General features: G+C 41.1%; 1 protein-coding gene across 11 annotated transcripts in view; it reads right to left on the reverse strand.

The window, feature by feature from the left end:
- Positions 1–17423, reverse strand: part of DOCK3 (dedicator of cytokinesis 3) — a 340630-nt gene that overhangs the window by 23724 nt on the left and 299483 nt on the right. For 7 of the 11 annotated variants that reach the window (XM_060240011.1, XM_060240010.1, XM_060240009.1 and 4 more), the window contains 4 exons: positions 16770–16891; positions 15135–15270; positions 11975–12056; positions 1929–2081 (listed from right to left, as the gene is read on the reverse strand). In XM_060240011.1, the coding sequence (XP_060095994.1) occupies positions 1929–2081; positions 11975–12056; positions 15135–15270; positions 16770–16891 (493 nt within the window). The remainder of the gene's footprint in view (positions 1–1928; positions 2082–11974; positions 12057–15134; positions 15271–16769; positions 16892–17423) is intronic. The other 4 variants (XM_060240016.1, XM_060240018.1, XM_060240017.1 and 1 more) reach the window with 1 other exon arrangement.

Below are 17423 nucleotides of genomic sequence, written 5' to 3' on the forward strand. Positions count from 1 at the left end.
GAGAGTCATAAAGAATATTAAGAGGCCTGACCTAGACTTTCAATGGAATTAGGTGGTAATGAGATGACAGAATGCTGAGGTGATAGAATAGACACACCACTTCAGACTGCAGGGAAGGGTATTACATTCTTCTTTGTTCAACTGCCTTTAGAAAATGGAAAGCTAGCACAGCATTTGATAGGCTAGGCTACACCCCACTGCCTAGATGCCCTGATTTTTTATTTGCAAGAGATTTGCACAGGGGGAGATTAGAATTGTGGCTATCCCTACGTAGTCTGAAGTGATACAACCCATTCTGCTGTACATATTTACTAGACTTCAGATAATATATGAACTCAGATAATTTAAGAACTCAGAAAAGTGCTGTACAAAAATGTAATTGTGTTCCTAATGCTACCAAATAATTTACTTATAGTTCAAAAATGAACAGATTTTTCCCCTCATTCAGCTTGTATAAAACTTTTAAAATATAAAGTAGGATGTTTAGATACACCTGGGTAGAACTGATTAAACAGCAGTGAACAGAAATCTGAATACAGCAGCAAGGATGACCTAATGGCTCCTTCTGTGAGTACATACTCCAAATATAGCTTTAAAACATTAATTAAACATATTTACTTGTTAGATGTTTATATGGTAACCATATAATAATTTATATTGTAATAGATTACATATTCTGACATATAATGGCATCCTAAGCAGGTTACGTTAGAATCCTACACAAATCTATTCAATGAGAATTAAGCCCAGGAAAGTTTTTTTTAGGACTGCACTGGTTGTCTACCGATATTGAGGCTACTGTGTCTCTAAAATGAGACCACACTTTGACTTTAATAAGGATTTAATTAGGAAGTTACAATATTGGGAAAGATAGAAGGATGCATGCTATTTTCAGATGCATAATAACTGCCAATGTCAAATTTGAATTTGCCTCAATAAGCTTATCTCTACAGTACAGTGCTAAATGTGTCGACTCATCCCAAACGCTGATTTATGATACATTGCTGCACAAGGTTAACAATATATCATTCTTATTATTCTGTAAAATGGAACGCTACAAAATGAATTTCTGTTTCAGTAAGCATTAATTTCAGGAATTCCATGTTATCCTGGTTACATTTTCTTTTATAAAGGTAGTCCCCTGTGCAAGCACCAGTCATTTTCGACTCTGGGGTGACGTTGCTTTCACAATGTTTTCATGGCAGACTTTTTATGGGGTGGTTTGCCATTGCTTCTCCCAGTCATCTACACTTTCCCCCCAGCAAGCTGGGTACTCATTTTACTGATCTCAGAAGGATGGAAGGCTGAGTCAACCCTTAGCCGGCTACCTGAACCAGCTTCCGCTGGGATCGAACTCAGGTCATGAGCAGAGGGCTCCGATTGCAGTACTGCTGCTTTACCACTCTGCGCCACTGGGCTCTATACATTTTCTTTTAGCATCTAATATATTGGACTGTTATTGGAAACTGTATATGAAATGTTTTGCTATGTTACTCATTGATATGTTTAAACTTCAAATGTTAGAAATGGGAGGTGTCAAATTTTAGCTGATTCTCAACTAATTTTCTGATTCTCAGCTAATTTTAGCTATTTCTTGATTCTTAAGAAAGGCTAATACTTAAGATTAGACAGAGATATGGCTGGCTGCAAAAGTGTAGTAATTGGGAGAGATATTTTTATGTCTCTGTCAGACTGTGAATATTGACAGGTATATTAATCATCCAGTAAATCAAGGTTTCACTATCAGTTTTAAAATCACTGTGTAATCCACCAGAGGAAATAAGGGACAGTGAAATGTACTGGTATGGTGTACTTCCTGACAGATAGGTCTCAAGGCATTCCATCACAGTTGGTGACTAACTTGGTTGTCAATCTCAACAGAAAAGCCAAGGACTGAATGTGTCATGGAGACTGAGCTATCCTCTCACCTCTAGAGGTGGTCCCTCCAGGACAGAGATGAGGCACATTGGTGGGGGCAGTGTGGGGAAGCTTGCACTGCTGCCGCCCATGCTGAATCTGTTCTGTGGATAAATAGAGGGCTTCAGCCTCCAGTGTTGTCAATCCAGCACCTTTCATCAGCACTAAATTAAAAAGAATATAAATAAATATAAAAGGACTGAAGCATAATGGCAGAGCTAGGCATGTGAAATTTTGCACAGCACCTTGCTATAGCGCCAATGCTTATCAATCTCTAATTTTTGTAAACATAAAATTCATTAAAAGTACACAAAAAGGAATAAATAAAAAACAAACCCCATCTTTTTTCCAATGCCATGAAGCTTATTTTCTGCTACACAATTTAATTCCAGGTGGAGATTTTACAATACAATAAATTTGTATACTGAAGTAGAGAAAGAGTGGGGTTTTTCTTTTAACTTGCCTCCCCTGAAATTTCAAATAGACTTTTAGCTAATTTGAGCAAAACAGTCAAGAAGAAATAACAGTGTTCTGAAACTTATCAGAAACAGCAAGAATTGGAAGCGTAAGTAAATATGACAGTGGGTCATATTGTGAGCTTTTTTGCCATTTCATATCTCATATTCTGTGAGTAATCTATTGTCAGTTGAAGACGCTTTTTTTACATTATGAAGTAAAAGTATTAAGAAGTCAAACAAAACAGTAGCTCAGAAGGATAGATGTCCTGTAGCTGTGAGTAATGAATTTATGAAAAGCTATCAGCAACTACTTAGTGGTGCTCCTCTTCCCCCCCAGAACAAACACACAAACACAGACTTCCTATGGAGTAAAATCCTAAAATAGTATATGAACATATATTTATTTTCCTTGCAGTTATCACATTTATTCTATTTATTAATTCCATTTACTCAGCCTTTTATCATGTAATACTTATAGCAGTTCGACATGTATGAACTGGACTGAGATAAAGGGGTGGCGGTAGTGTGTTTAACTACAAATATTTCTACTGATTGCCAGCAGTTGGTGGGAAATGAATGGAATAAGCATAAACACTCCTCTCTGTCACTTTATAGGAAGACAACTATCATGACTAACATAATAGTCATAAATATAATGTAGGCAGGAAGAATGGCCTCAGAATCACTTCTTGAATGTTAAGACACATAGGATTGCACCCCAGAAGTGAATGTTCATTGACTCTCTTTCTAAAGTTATTACCTCCAGGTGTGCTAGTTTGAGGGAAAGCAGCTGAAAATTGTAGGTTCTTAAAACCTCAAAGTACTTCCTTATCAGTTTTGACCACAGAGGAAACAAAAATATCAAGGAGGTTTTTATAACTGCATGTTCAGCAGAAACTGTAGAAAGGTAGAATGGGATACATTTTTTTTTAAAAAGTAGACCATGGGTATTGAAAAGTATTGTCTAAAGTCTCAGGAAGGAAAAGAAATAGAGGGACAGGAGCCTGGAAGTACTAGGGCTCAAGAGCACACTGAAGAACCCATCTTTTGCCATTTTCTGAGCATGGAGTAGGGGTCACTGTGTGTGTGTGGGAGGTATTTGTGAATTTCCTACATTGTGCAAGGTGTTGGACTAGATGACCCTGGATATCCCTTCCAACTCTGATTCTATGAACTGTTCTGCCAAATGATACATGAAGCCAAAAGATTAATTCTATAATGCCTAGCAAATATGTGCAGAGAGGACTATATTGCTGCTATACACTACTGAAAGCACAAGATCTGATAGAGGAGAGAGAGAGAGAATGAATATGCCCTGGGGCAATGTTGTCAACAGCTAAACAGATCTCACCAATACATACTCTAAGCTGTCAGAGGGTATTCAAAGCCCTGCTGGCCCAATGGTTTCACTACACATCTTCTAAAAAGTTGAGTGCTTTTTGAGATAAGCCTTAAGCACCTTTCTATCTAAAAATAAAAGGTCTCTTCTTAGCATGGCTGAGAAAATTTTGAGTCAGTAGCTTTATGTGAAGATGCAGTTGATGAGATCTGTAACCAGGGATGTCTCAGCTACTTGAGGTCAATCAAGGTGACGTCTGAATGTTCCTGATAAGAATGTAACCCTTGCTGGATGAGACCAGTAGTCCATCTGGTCTAGCATCCTGTTTCACACAGTAACCAACCATGTAGATAGATCCAGGTGGGCAGCCATGTTGGTCTGAAGCAAAAGAACAAAGTAGGAGTCCAGTAGCACCTTTAAGACCAACAAAGTTTTATACAGAATGTAAGTTTTCATATGCATGCATACTTCCTTCAGACAATGGAATGAGGTACAGTGAGCAGAGCTACATATAGCTGGTGGGCAGTGATTAAAAATGCTGATTTGAATGAAAATTTACTTATACCGATTAGTAAATTACTGAAAATTTACTTATACCGATTAGTAAAACTTATACCGATTAGTAAATTAGGAAACTCACATTTGAGTTTCCCGAGAACTCTTGGGATCATCAGGATCTGGAGACTTATGGTTTTTTAATTTCTCAACAAATCTAGAACGTCATCTCTCATCATCTCAGTTCTTTTGACTCTGTTTCCTAAAATAGACCTAGATACATGATGTTTGGGCTTGCTCAGCACCTTGGATTTTGGGGGGCAGCCTTGGTCCTCCTCCTTACCTAGGAAAGTAGAGGGAATGTCTGTTGGGGGAGGAGAGTAAGACAGCTCAGCACACACCTCCAAGCACCACCAGGCACAGAGCACTTCTAAATGCCAATGGAGCCAAGCCACCCGTCAGGCAAGGCTCATGGGAAAACACACTGGCAGGATCCTATTAAGATGTTGGCCGCACCCATCCCAGCTGCACACATGGGCTTGACCCTTAGTGAGCTGACACAGATGGAAGCTGCTGAAAGGGAGAGGGTTGGGACTGAATGCATTGCCCACCTGAGCACAGCTGGCTGAAGCATCCAGGGGCTGATGGGATGTATGTAGGTGCACAGAAGCAAGGACAGAGTATGAGGGAATAAAAGACAAGGGGAACCTGGGAGAAGAGATCTTACTGGATCTCTGAGGGAAAGAAGGTGGCACAATCTCCCATTAAATTGGAGAGCTTCCCAAATGGCCAGGTAGGATGACAACAGTACAAATAGGGGAGAAAGTGTTCAGGTGCTCTTTTGGCAAGTCACATTGCTCAGGTGTACATACTGAGAATTCTGTTGTCCCTGGTCCTGGTGAAAAACCTCGGGGCCTTGGCATCATTTGGGGAGCTAAATGGATCAGTTGTGGGTTTCCAAAGCAAAGATTCAACTGTTTGAATACTTCCTTATGAAGATCTGACTCATCTGGGTCCAGAGCTCTTCTCCTTAGCCTATCTGCCTGGATGTTATATGTACCGTTAATGTACAGCTGACACTGTGAAACTCAACCCACTGGAAGAAGAGGTCTGCCTCTCTAGTCATCACTGAGGATCAGAAGTCTCCAGAAACACAGTGCTGCGGTTTTGTCAATGCGAATGAATACATTTATGACCTGGAAAAGAAGTTGAAATTCATGTCTAGAAGAATGATGCTAAGGCTTTCCTCCTGAGATTTCAGCCACTGTGTCTGTGTCATGTTATCCACAGAGCAAGTTCTCCAACAGGCACTGTTTGTCAATGTGATCCAAACAGATACTTGACAAAGCAGTATCCTTAGTTGCCCATGCTAAGTGCTCAGTCACCAGTCCAGGTAAGAGTTGAGACTGTCTGGAACTTGCATCAAGCATTCCAACCTGGCCAAAATGAGATGGTGGTAAGGTTGATGGAAACATTGCAGAGAACAAAGATGGAATGACAGCAACCAGCATGTCTGTCAACTGTTAGAACACACTGAGGTGAGAGGCAAGGGTTCTGCTTCTGTACCTCTAAGCTGATGAGCTTCCTCACTCTGTCCTTAGACAGCAACACCCCGGAAACAGGCATTGACTACCACACTCAAATGTAGACTATATTACTCTGGAGTCAACTGTTTCTTCCTGTTGATCTGGGGCATTCTATGCCAACACAATGAATGGGGGATGCCTCATAGTCATGTAGTTTGTTGAAATTTTGTAGATTTGCTGAAATGTATTTACAGCCAATATAAATGTATGCTTATTCTCATTGCCATAGAATAAGATGAGCTCTGTTTACAATCGTCTTTAAAGCCTCATGTTAAAGCTCAACTCCACTTGGAAAAATGTAGACAATTGTCACAAGAACCTTGAAAACATCGTCAGCAATGTGGTAAATCCAAATGGAAATTATGTTACTTAGAGTACCACCCCTGGTAAAAGACCCAACACATTTGAGCTGAAAAACTGATAGGAATAAGCAGATAAGCATTTGTGAGGTCAGTGAAAGACAGGAATTTCCGTGGATACATAGAGGATGGAGGACTCTTCAATTTGAAATTGTGGATCTCAAGATATATTTTTGAGATTTAGGATGTCTTTTGCTCACTTTTTTAAGGTGAGAGAAAGGTGCCAGTAGATGCTTGTTTCCCTCTCCAGTTCTGTGGTTCTGATATCGACCAGTCTTTGATTGCTACTGCCATGAGTCAGTTTTTTGTTGCTTTTGCAGAGCAAGGAGAGACTAAGAATCTGTTTTGAACTGGGCACTGTGAGGTTTTACACAAGACTCTCCTTGCTCCAGTAACCAGCCTCTGAAGCATACTGTAGCATATGAAGTTAGAAGTATTTTTGGCACTTCCCTTAGAAGGTAAGGGGAAGGCACATTTTGCCAGAACTGTGAGTCCGATGTGGAGATTTTACAAACCTTGAAAGATCTGAATAGATTGGATGGCCTATTCTGGTACTAGAACAGGCGGAAATGGAAGCTATCTTCCCTGTCTTGCCTTTGAAGCCCACTTCTGAAAATATGGTAGCCACTGTATTATGGAGGGGGGCATTATGGAGGCACTCAGCAAAGGTATCCCCTTGAAGATGCAAGAATGGACTTGGTGGGTGGGACTTCATCCCTAGGTCTCAGCCACAAATAGAACTGTGGTCCTGCCAGCATTTACAGTTGCCAGTTCTGGGCTGGGAAACTCCTGAGGATTTGAGAGTAGAGCCTGGGGAGGGGAGGGACCTCAGCAGGGTATAATGCTATACAGTCCACACTCTCCAAAGCAGCAGTTTTCATCAGGAGAATAAATCTCTTTAGTCGGGAAATCAGATCTAATTCCAGAAGATTTCCAGGTCCCTCCAAGAGATGACAACCCTATCAACATACTGCAGGGTATTTGTAGCACTACCAGCTAGGAAAGACAGCTGCTATAACACATAATTGAGAGTGTGGGACACTGATTCTAAAAGCTGTTCCTTCTGAAGACAAGTGTGGACAGCTGTAGCCACCAAGAAAGATATGGACACAATTCTATTGCCTGTTTTGTTTGGGTCCATAGCTCTGTTCAGGGTGGTGAGGCCGTAGGCCTGTCTCTATTCTGTGTAGGACATTTCTTTCAGGAGGAAGACAGGAATCCTTTGATAGGATTGCAACCATTTCATCAACTGCTGGAAGCAAAAATCCTTATAGCCTTTTATAAAAGGATACAGTCTCCTGCTAGGTCCCACTAATCATTCTGACGTTGTTCAGGAAGCAGAGAAAATCAGGGGTATGCCCTTTAAACTTGGGTATGGCCATCTGTACTCTGGCTGTGATACACTTTATTTATTGTTCTATTGTCCTTATTTTGTTCAGTTTTAATGCATTGTTTTTAGCTCTGAATTGTAGTTTTTTATTGTTGTCAGTTTATGTTGTGATCTGCCCTGAGCCCATTTATGGGAAAGGGCAGAAAATAAGCCTACTAAATAAATAAATAAATAAATAAGCTTGAATTCAGATTATTTTGGAGTTCTTTGAAGAAGAAGAAGAAGATGATATTGGATTTATATCCTGCCATCCACTACAAATCTCAGAGTCTCAGAGCAGCTCACAATCTCCTTTACCTTCCTCCCCCACAACAGACACCCTGTGAGGTGGGTAGGGCTGAGAAGGCTCTCACAGCAGCTGCCCTTTCAAGGACAACCTCTGCAAAAAAAGAAGAAACTTCTTTGAGTTTTTGATCAGAAGCATAGTCTGTAAATAAATAGCAGACAGCACCTTAGGTATGAATTCAGTGAGGACTGAGGAAGAAAAGAACAACTGGGTATGGCATTATCTCATCACATGAACACATGAAGCTGCCTTCTACTGAATCAGACTCTCAGTCCATCAAAGTCAGTATTGTCTACTCAGACTGGCAACGGCTCTCCAGGGTCTCAAGCTGAGGTTTTTCACGCCTATTTGCCTGGACCCTTTTCAGTTGGAGATGCCAGGGATCAATCCAATGCCTACTTCAGATCCGGGAGAGGGTGATTTATTCCTTCAATGGTTTGTGTGGCAACATACATAAAAGAGTCTGAAGTTTTTTGGATGGTATGGTCACCATGAAAAGATTAGGAGCAGGTTCTGCCCCCAACTCCTTATCTAAGAAACTTTGGGAAAATGCTGTTGTTTAGACCTTGAGGAAAATTGGTGGTCACAGCTGAAGAGAGAATGAGCACCTTGCTGGGCAGGCAACAGCTGTCAGTGGGGTGAGGGAGGGGCTAGTGTTCTGGGTGGTATGTCTAAATCCAGTGAAGAAAGAATAGCATTCTGTCTCAGAGACTGATGGAACTGCAGGGGAGAAGGAGACTGGGAGGGGGTAGTGCTTGCTCCTGAGAGGTTTACTTTGTACCACTTGGGAGTTGAAGATATACCCATGGGCCTGAGCAGGTGACTAATTTATAAGATTTAGCAGGTTTTTAAGCCAAAGGTTAACGTTTTCTTCACCACAAACTTGCAATGGCTGGATGCAATCCTGCTGACCTTTCCCTGACCCTTGCTCAGTGCTGTGAAGGGGGCTCCGTGTTAACTTGCAGCCCTTTTTTAGTAATTCACAAATGAAAGAGGCTCAAGCCTGCCTGTCGGCAGCAAATTTCTTGTTTTGACTCCTGCAGAAGAAATCCTTCCCACTTTCCAGCCAACAGTCCAGAATTTGAGGAGTCTAAAATATGTGTGTGCGCACACACACATGGGATAATGAATTGCTGTGAATGTGTAGAGAAACTCAAGGTCAATGGTCTCTACAAACAGGAGGGAGGCAGAAAGAGAAATGGACCAAATAGAGCTATAGCTACATACTCATCCATTATATTATACTTATTTTGCCATGAGAAGTCAAGCAAGGTAAGCCCTATACTCCACTACTACATGGAGGGGGCAAAAAGGAAGGACAAGAGCTAAATTATCTCTATGGATAGAAGGAAGGCAGGGGAAGAGCACTCCTTACCCAGCAGACACTGCCCAAAGGCAAAATGCCATACAGCCTAAGAAAACCCTCCAAAGCTTTTACGCCAGGGAATGAGATGATTGCAGCCTTGTGATAGCTGAATGGTAAAGCCCATCAAAAATTATGCCTGCTGACACATGGAGACCCAAACGTGGAAGGGAGCCAGGTTATAACCTCCACCCTATTTTATCTACATAAAAGACAGCCTCAACATACTGACTTTCAATTCTTATGAGCAAAACAGACTGACACCTTTTATGCTCACTCTGTGCTCCACTACTACTACAGAACAGACTGGCAGCAGATGAGCTGATGCTATAAGCCTTGGCCACAAAGATATAAGACTCATCCCTGGATGAAGAGAAAAAGTACAAAGGGGACAAGGGATAACTGTGAAACTGTCTTAGTGTCACTTCTGAGCAAAAGCTCCGGCTCACACTAACATCACTTCTTTTTTCTTATCATCTATCTTCTCTTCATGTTAAATCCTGGCTTGAAGAAAGGTAAGGCACCTGTAAAAGGAAGCAGCATGCAGACAAGGGTGTGTCTGTTCACTGCAGAGGCACAATAAAAACTAGATTGGCCCTAGGCCAATTCTTATTCTTCAAAGAGAATGTACAGAGCAGTACAACATCATAGTCTGGATTACTTAAGGATGACAATTAGGGAGAAAGTAAAATCCGTTTTCTGCCTCACAAGAGATATGACCAAGTTCCTCTGGTTCACTAGAAGTTCCTGCCCCAGTTATGACAATTCTTGTTGTTTTAGCTATAAAGCCATCACAATACATATCAGCAATTAAAATGGAAAAAAATGCCCACTAGAAGAGTTTGCATTTTCAAATATAAGCAGCAAAGCTAAATGTTGGAAGACTAGTTTCAAATGTAAGATTAGAATACATTTTTATCTTCCTAATGAAGAAGAAGAAGATGATATTGGATTTATATCCCGCCCTCCACTCCGAAGAGTCTCAGAGCGGCTCACAATCTCCTTTACCTTCCTCCCCCACAACAAACACCCTGTGAGGTGGGTGGGGCTGGAGAGGGCTCTCACAGCAACTGCCCTTTCAAGGACAACTTCTGCCAGAGCTATGGCTGACCCAAGGCCATTCCAGCAGGTGCAAGTGGAGGAGTGGGGAATCAAACCCGGTTCTCCCAGATAAGAGTCCGCACACTTAACCACTACACCAAACTGGCTCTCTAATGACCATTATATGGGAGTCAACCTGAAATGGAGTTGTATAATAAATGTACATTCAAAGTTTCATTTGCTATCACAATGCTTTATGTTTTTCCCAGTCTGCTTGAAAATACATATGGAGGCAGGATCAAACTTGAAATGTAAAATTATGTTCTCAACATGCATATTAAGTTTCCTTCCAACATTTCAGTGTTCAAAAGGGATATTGAATTATAAACAGAAAGACTAAGAATGTGAAACAGGCAAGTTATACCAAAGGGCTTGTTTTGCTTGAGTAAAAAGCATCCAGTTATTTTCTGAACACATTTTTGCATCAAATTTACACTGGGTGCCTCAGAAAACTGGGAGAAAAATTGATCTATCCCATCTTGATTCTCCAAGTAGCTTTGCTCTCAGTGCAAAGTGGTACCAGAGATCAAAGACCTTCAAGGCCAGTACCTCTTTATTTTTTAGTCTTTTTCAAGGACTGTTGTTTATGGCCAATTGATTTTTTGCTCCCTGGACAGTAAAGTCAATCTCTAAAGAAAGGATGACTTTTCATTTATTATAACCCAACAGGTTAGTAGCTGCAGTGGAAGCAACATATCTCTCTTAGGTCCACCTGTAACAGAAATTTTCAGTAGCAGCTGCACAGAAATGCAGACACCATTTGTCTAAAATAAAGCAGCATGGGTGAGTAGCAACAATGATGGTCTCTGCATATTTGATGATGAAATATTTCCTGTAGAAAAGGGAAATGAAACAGCCACCTGTGGTAGGCCTTTTAATTCCACGACAAATACGTCTCTAGAAATTCACTCACAATTCCATATTCTGACTTTAGCCAGGTTGAGATCATCATGGTCTCCCCAATTCACAGCAACAACTGCCAGTCAAGAGGGTGTGTATGTGGAGAGAGTGTGTTTGCATGCTTCTTGGCTTCTGCCACACCTTTAGAATCTTCCCATGTTCAGGTCTCCAAGACCACTCTCTCCAAAAGTAGGCCCACACAGACTCATTAATAAATGTTCAATAAACATGAAGAGGTCAAAACTAGTTTTAAAGAAAGAAAATATTGGATAGCAAAAGCTATTCTATGTCCTCTCTCCCCCCCTGACTTTGGTTCACTCATAACCTATGCAAAGAAGGCCAGTTTTGTACATCTTATTTCATGCCATTTTAATTTCATGCTGCCTGTTCTCTTAACTCCATTGTCCTCATTAATTTTCTTTTGATAAAAGCTTGGCATTAATTTTCAACCTCATGTTGTTATTCTTAGGCTGCTTCTCTTGCAACTGAAATAAATTCATGTATGTATAAGTGGACAGGCTGAAAGTTTGGTGGGTACACTGGATACAAACGGTTCAACTGCTTAAGAGTTTATGTATGTCAGAGAAATACACCAAAGGGATCTGAAATGATGACATGCTATGTGGGATCATTATAAAAGGAAGTTTGGAATAATTTGCTTTTGTAATAATGAAACTATTCCATGTGTCAAGAAAGGAATCACAGTACAGTCTAGAATACTGAAGATGAAAAACTATGGCTATTTCTTGAACTTCATATAAGGAGCTACCCACTTCTTACCTCGTGCACTAGAAGGAGCAGAGTTAATCATCTGTGATGGAGCAGAATGGGTAGAGCTCAGGCTTGAGGTGGACGGACTGGCCTAGGAAGAGACAACACAAACATCAGTTCTGATATTAGATATTAGAGTTAAAGGACACTAGATATGAATGGCATGGTAGCAAAAGAAATGATCGAGGGAACCTGGATTTTAAGAGTTTATCTGCTTCATATCAAGTATCACATGTAAAATCATATTTTTAATCAAAACTTGCAAGCTTAAGGTGCTGCTAACTGAAGAATTTCCCCACTATTCAAAAATATGCAAGCTCATAAATTTATGCTTAAAGTGATTTTCTGTACGGTCACACATTTAGACCATAGCATCCGACCTTCAAAAGCTGTAAGCAGAAAAAGAGCGCTGCACTTAAAGCTGACTGTCGTTCTTTAAGTGGTTTTCTGTGCAGGCACACATTGGGATTGCATGTGAGAAGGCCAACCACAAAAAAGATTTCTGGAATGAGGAGAACCAGCTCAAGGTCACACCCCTCCCACATGGGTAGGCTAGACGGCTGACTGGGATCAAATGGTCTACTGTGTCAAAGGCAGCTGACAGATCCAATGGGATCAGTAGCACCATCCTGCCTGCATCAAGGTGTAACCAAAGATCATCAACCAGAGTGATCAGAGCTGTCTCAGTCCTGAACCCCAGTCAGAAGCCAGATTGAAAAGGATGTAGAACAGATGTCTCATCCAGGAATTCCTGTAGCTGTTCAACCACTGCTCGCTCAATCACCTTCCCAGAAATTGAAGATTAGATACTGGGTGGTAAGTGACTAGGTCCCTCTTATCTAACGATTACTTTATCAGGAGGAGTGTCACAACTGCCTCCTTGAGGAAGCTAGGGGAAAAGCCGAGGGAGAGTGAGAGATTTATAATGTTTCCCAAGGTTTCTCCTACCACTTGCCTGGAGGCTTTCACCAACCAGGAAGGACAGGGGTCCAAGGAACAGGTAGTAGGCCAGTCAATAGGACCCTGTTAACAGCAACCTGAGAGAATAGGTTGAAGGGGTCCATAAATAGATCCAATTGCACAGGTAGGGCCCCAAGATTTCTACTGACTCCAAATAGGGCAGCCAAGTCTTGGTGAAGGAGTGAAACTTTATCTTTTTAAAAAATTGCAGATGTGTCACAGCTAATCGCCAGTTTTTCATCTACTCTTGGAGCCACCAAAGGGGTGGTCAATTGCCTAATAACTCTAAACAGTTGAGCTGGACAGGACATTGCAGTTACAATGAAAAAAGAGAAGAAAGAGTGCTTTGTTGCTTTCACTGCCACGTCATAGGCCTTCAAGAGGGCTCTATAAAGTATTCTCATTGCTTTGTCATGAACTTATCACCAGAACTGCTCCTTTGTCATGAACTTATCACCAGCAGTCTAAGCCTCCTTTTTACTATCCTTAGTTCATCTGTATACCAGGGAGACAAGGTAGTACAGGGGAGAAGAGGGAGCCAGGGGGCAACTTGGTCAATGGCCTCCAGAAGGCCCAGATTCCAGGCATTACATCAAGAGATCTGCTGGCGGAGCCAGACAAATCCCTCAGAGCAGTCCAGAATTTGATTGGATTCACGAGTCTCTATGGGTGAGCATAAATAAACTTGCCACCCCTGCTCAGGGAGCAGACAAATCTCAAACCAATCTTCACAAAGTAATGATCAGTCTATAGTACCAGTTTGCAAAGCGCCACTGAATCCAGATAAATTCCTGTGCAAAATATCAGATATAGCATGTGGAAGCCAATACAATCTAGGAGAGTCCCAATGATGCTGTGGCAATCATAATGTCTAAGGAGGCAGCAGACAAGGCAGCGTTGGCATGGACACTGAAGTCCTCCAAAACTATCATTTGGGGGAAATACAAGGCCTACTTCCCCACCAACTCAAACAGCCTCAGCAGGGAACCAGCTGGTAAGCTGGGCGGACAGTAAACCAGCAAGACTCCCACCTTCTCCCTGACACCCCATGCCAGGCCTACACATTCATTGTCAGTGATGTCTGGTGCAGGAATTACTTGAAAGAGAAAAAATCTTGGATGAGAATTACCACCACCCCTGTCTTTCTGTTTGCAACTCATGAAGGAATGAGTATCCTGGGGGAGTCAGCTGAGTGAGAGCCACCACTTCATCCTTGTCCACTCAGATCTCACTGAAGCATGCCAGTTCAAAACTGCCTTTCCGAATACATTCTTCAAGGGAGGCAGTCTTCTTCATAATCAATCTAACATTGCACAACATCAGGCTTGAAGAGGAAGGCAAAGAAGTCTGGCTCTGCCACCATAATTCCTTGGAATGGGAAGGTGATTAGAAGGGGACTGAGCATGCCATTTCTCAATCTTCTTCTAAATCCATCACCATACCTCCCACTTCCCTATCTTACAGGGATTCCCTGGTCACCTAGGCACGTCTCACAGCTTACTCTGGTTTCCCTCTCCACCTGTGGGAAGATCTAACCAGTTGTGCAGCAGATTTATAGTGTACCAAAACCCCCCACAATCTACCAAGCCCACAATAGTCCAAGCCAAGCTATGGACCTCCACCCTACCTACCCTTACAGTCAATCCTCCCCCCCATCAGCAGCCAGCCATGATTTGCAAAAGTTCTTACCTCTGCTGAGATACAGCAGCTTCTAGACTCTGCCTGGTGCTTTTCCTGATGTCCCAGCAAAGCCGCCTGAAGCACACCTGGCTCTGCCTTCAGTTATTATTCAGGTAATTAGCTTGAATCACCAGCCAGCCATGGTCTACAGGAGCTGCTGCCTCTACTAAGACAGAGCTGTAGCGTCTTGTGGTTCTGAAGCCAAACATGTTGATTGTACCAAGCACTGCATCTTTAATTGTGTTTGTCTGTGTCCTTTTATCTCCACTTACCTGACATTACATTTATGACAAAGCCCAATAAAGTCCTATTTATTTAAGATCCAGCCCTTATAACAAATGAGTTTGACATCCTTGTTCTACTACTCTACATTCTCATAACTTTGTATTAATTATTTATAAGCCTAAATGTTACATATAACTTCTACAGTTGCTTATTGTAGATGCACTGATTTTCTTTAAGTGACCTATACATCATGTTAAATCTACATATTTCTTGCAATGGGCTCCTGAAGTGTAACAGGGTATACCTGCATGTGGTACATGTCCTCTGCATTTTCTCCAATTGAACTGTCTGTTAGGATAACCAAATTTCCTGCTTCACTTGATGTATGGGAAGAAAGAGAAGAGGACGAGTGTCGGACTGTACCCAGCATGTTCAATGGGCTACAGAGATAGAAAAACAGATAAATAATTTTAATTGTTTGTTTTGATAAAGGACTCAGATTTTTTAAAATGTAGAATCTGCATCTCATTCACTTGGAAGCTGTAGCACGGTGCTTTTTAAAATCTTGAAATAATGTACATATGAAAGTCTTTACATGCTTCTACATTTTCAGTTCATGCTAGAATTGTCACTATATTAAATAAGGATGTCCAACTTTTGTCCAGTTGGAGATCATTATCACCAGAAGAACAAGACTGCCAGACTATGTTACAGAAGACTCCCTTATTTTTCATATGCAAATCAAACAATAAAACTACAATGAGCTAAATAATGGTTCCTGTGTCTATTCAGTTCTATTCACAGTAAACACTAATCTGTTATGTAAATACAGTAGTCCAGAATATATTTTCACATTTATATAAATAGACCATTACTTATACAGACTTCAGCTTGATCTATAAAGTATTAGAAAAATTGCAATTTTTGGAATTTAATATATATTCACTGGTTTGGGTCCCTAGCTACTGCAAATGCAGCAAGTTTGCAGAAGTGGGGTTTTTTTTTACCCCTCCCTATCCCCAGTAAAGCCCCTGACCCCACACACACCCCATCATAGAGATAGGGGGACTTGGGAATTGCAGAGGACTGCAGCCTGAAGGAAAAATGGGTAGAAACACCTGCCCCCATCTCTTGCATAGTGCTTCCTCACCTTGTGCAAGAGACTAGTGGATAGGTTTTTACTAGTCAATTGTTCATTCTTTTAGCAGACCTAGAGCACTGAACACCATCAGACATTAACAACATTAGCACCAAACTGTTTTAATTGTTATTTATTGAATGTTGTATATTTTAATTGTATCATGATTGTTTTATTGCAATTTTATTCCTTGTGAGCCGCCCTGAGTCTGCTCCGGTGGGGAGGGTGGGATATAAATCTAATAAATGATAATAATAACGTTCCACATATTGTCCTTCATAATTCAGAAAATGTAACCATTAAATAGTCATCTTTATAAAAAGAACCCTTTATCCCCAAAATAATTCCAATTGAAAAAGACTGGACTTCCTTATAACTCTTAAAGTTTGGTGTTGTGGTTAAGTACGTGGACTCTTATCTGGGAGAACCGGGTTTGATTCCCCACTCCTCCACTTGCACCTGCTGCAATGGCCTTGGATCAGCCATAGCTTTCACAGGAGTTGTCCTTTAAAGGGCAGCTACTGTGAGAGCCCTCTCAGCCCCACCCACCTCACAGGGTGTCTGTTATGGGGGGGCGGGAAGGTAAAGGAGATTGTGACCACTCTGAGACTCTGAGATTCATAGTATAGGGTGGGATATAAATCCAATATCTTCTCTAAAGTGTCTCTCTGCATCTGTACCTGGCAGCTATGCAGCTGTTATTCCATTCTAGACTTTATTCAACAAAAGGCTGCTACATAAAGATCTTCTTTATGCGGAAATTATTAAAGCAAAATAAAAATAAATAATTAAAGCAAATACCTATGACGATGCACCAGTTTGATGCTCTCTGGACTCATAGGACTATGCGATGCAAGCATATTGCTGCGTGGTGTGCTGGTACCTGAGCAGACTGGACTCAATTTATCCAAAGCAGGCAATTCCTGTCAAGGAAAAGGAGAAAAAAGTTGTGCTTCTTGTGAAAGAAAATTTGGACATCGTTATTGTTTATGGAGCTGAACATTCCACATGAATGAATTTGTAAATCTACTTTTAAAAAAACTGTCTCTTCCCTGTGGCGGCAGATCAAGTATCTATGATCAAATTCTATTGAGATCAATGGGCTTATATTGAAGTAACTCTGTATAAGATTGTACTGCAAAAGTCACAGTAGAATTTTACCATATATAATAAAGTGCCAGCATTGCAAGTATGTCCTAGTAGTTAATAATAAGCCATCAAAGTCCCCCAAATTTGGTTTATGCTTTCCCGTTAAGGGATATACTAAATGCTTGCAGCAAGCCTTGATGCATATTTCTCTCCAGGTTTCCATATTATTTGTTCCTAAACTCACTATGCATTTTAGTGTCAGTGAAAATACACATTATTTATACTGCATTATATACCACTGTGTCTCACTATCACCTCCTTCGGTGTCTTTCTAAAATATCCATGATGCAGATTAAATAAACAGAG

Source organism: Heteronotia binoei, chromosome 5 (assembly GCF_032191835.1).
Source record: "Heteronotia binoei isolate CCM8104 ecotype False Entrance Well chromosome 5, APGP_CSIRO_Hbin_v1, whole genome shotgun sequence".
NCBI classification, from domain to species: Eukaryota; Metazoa; Chordata; class Lepidosauria; order Squamata; family Gekkonidae; genus Heteronotia; species Heteronotia binoei.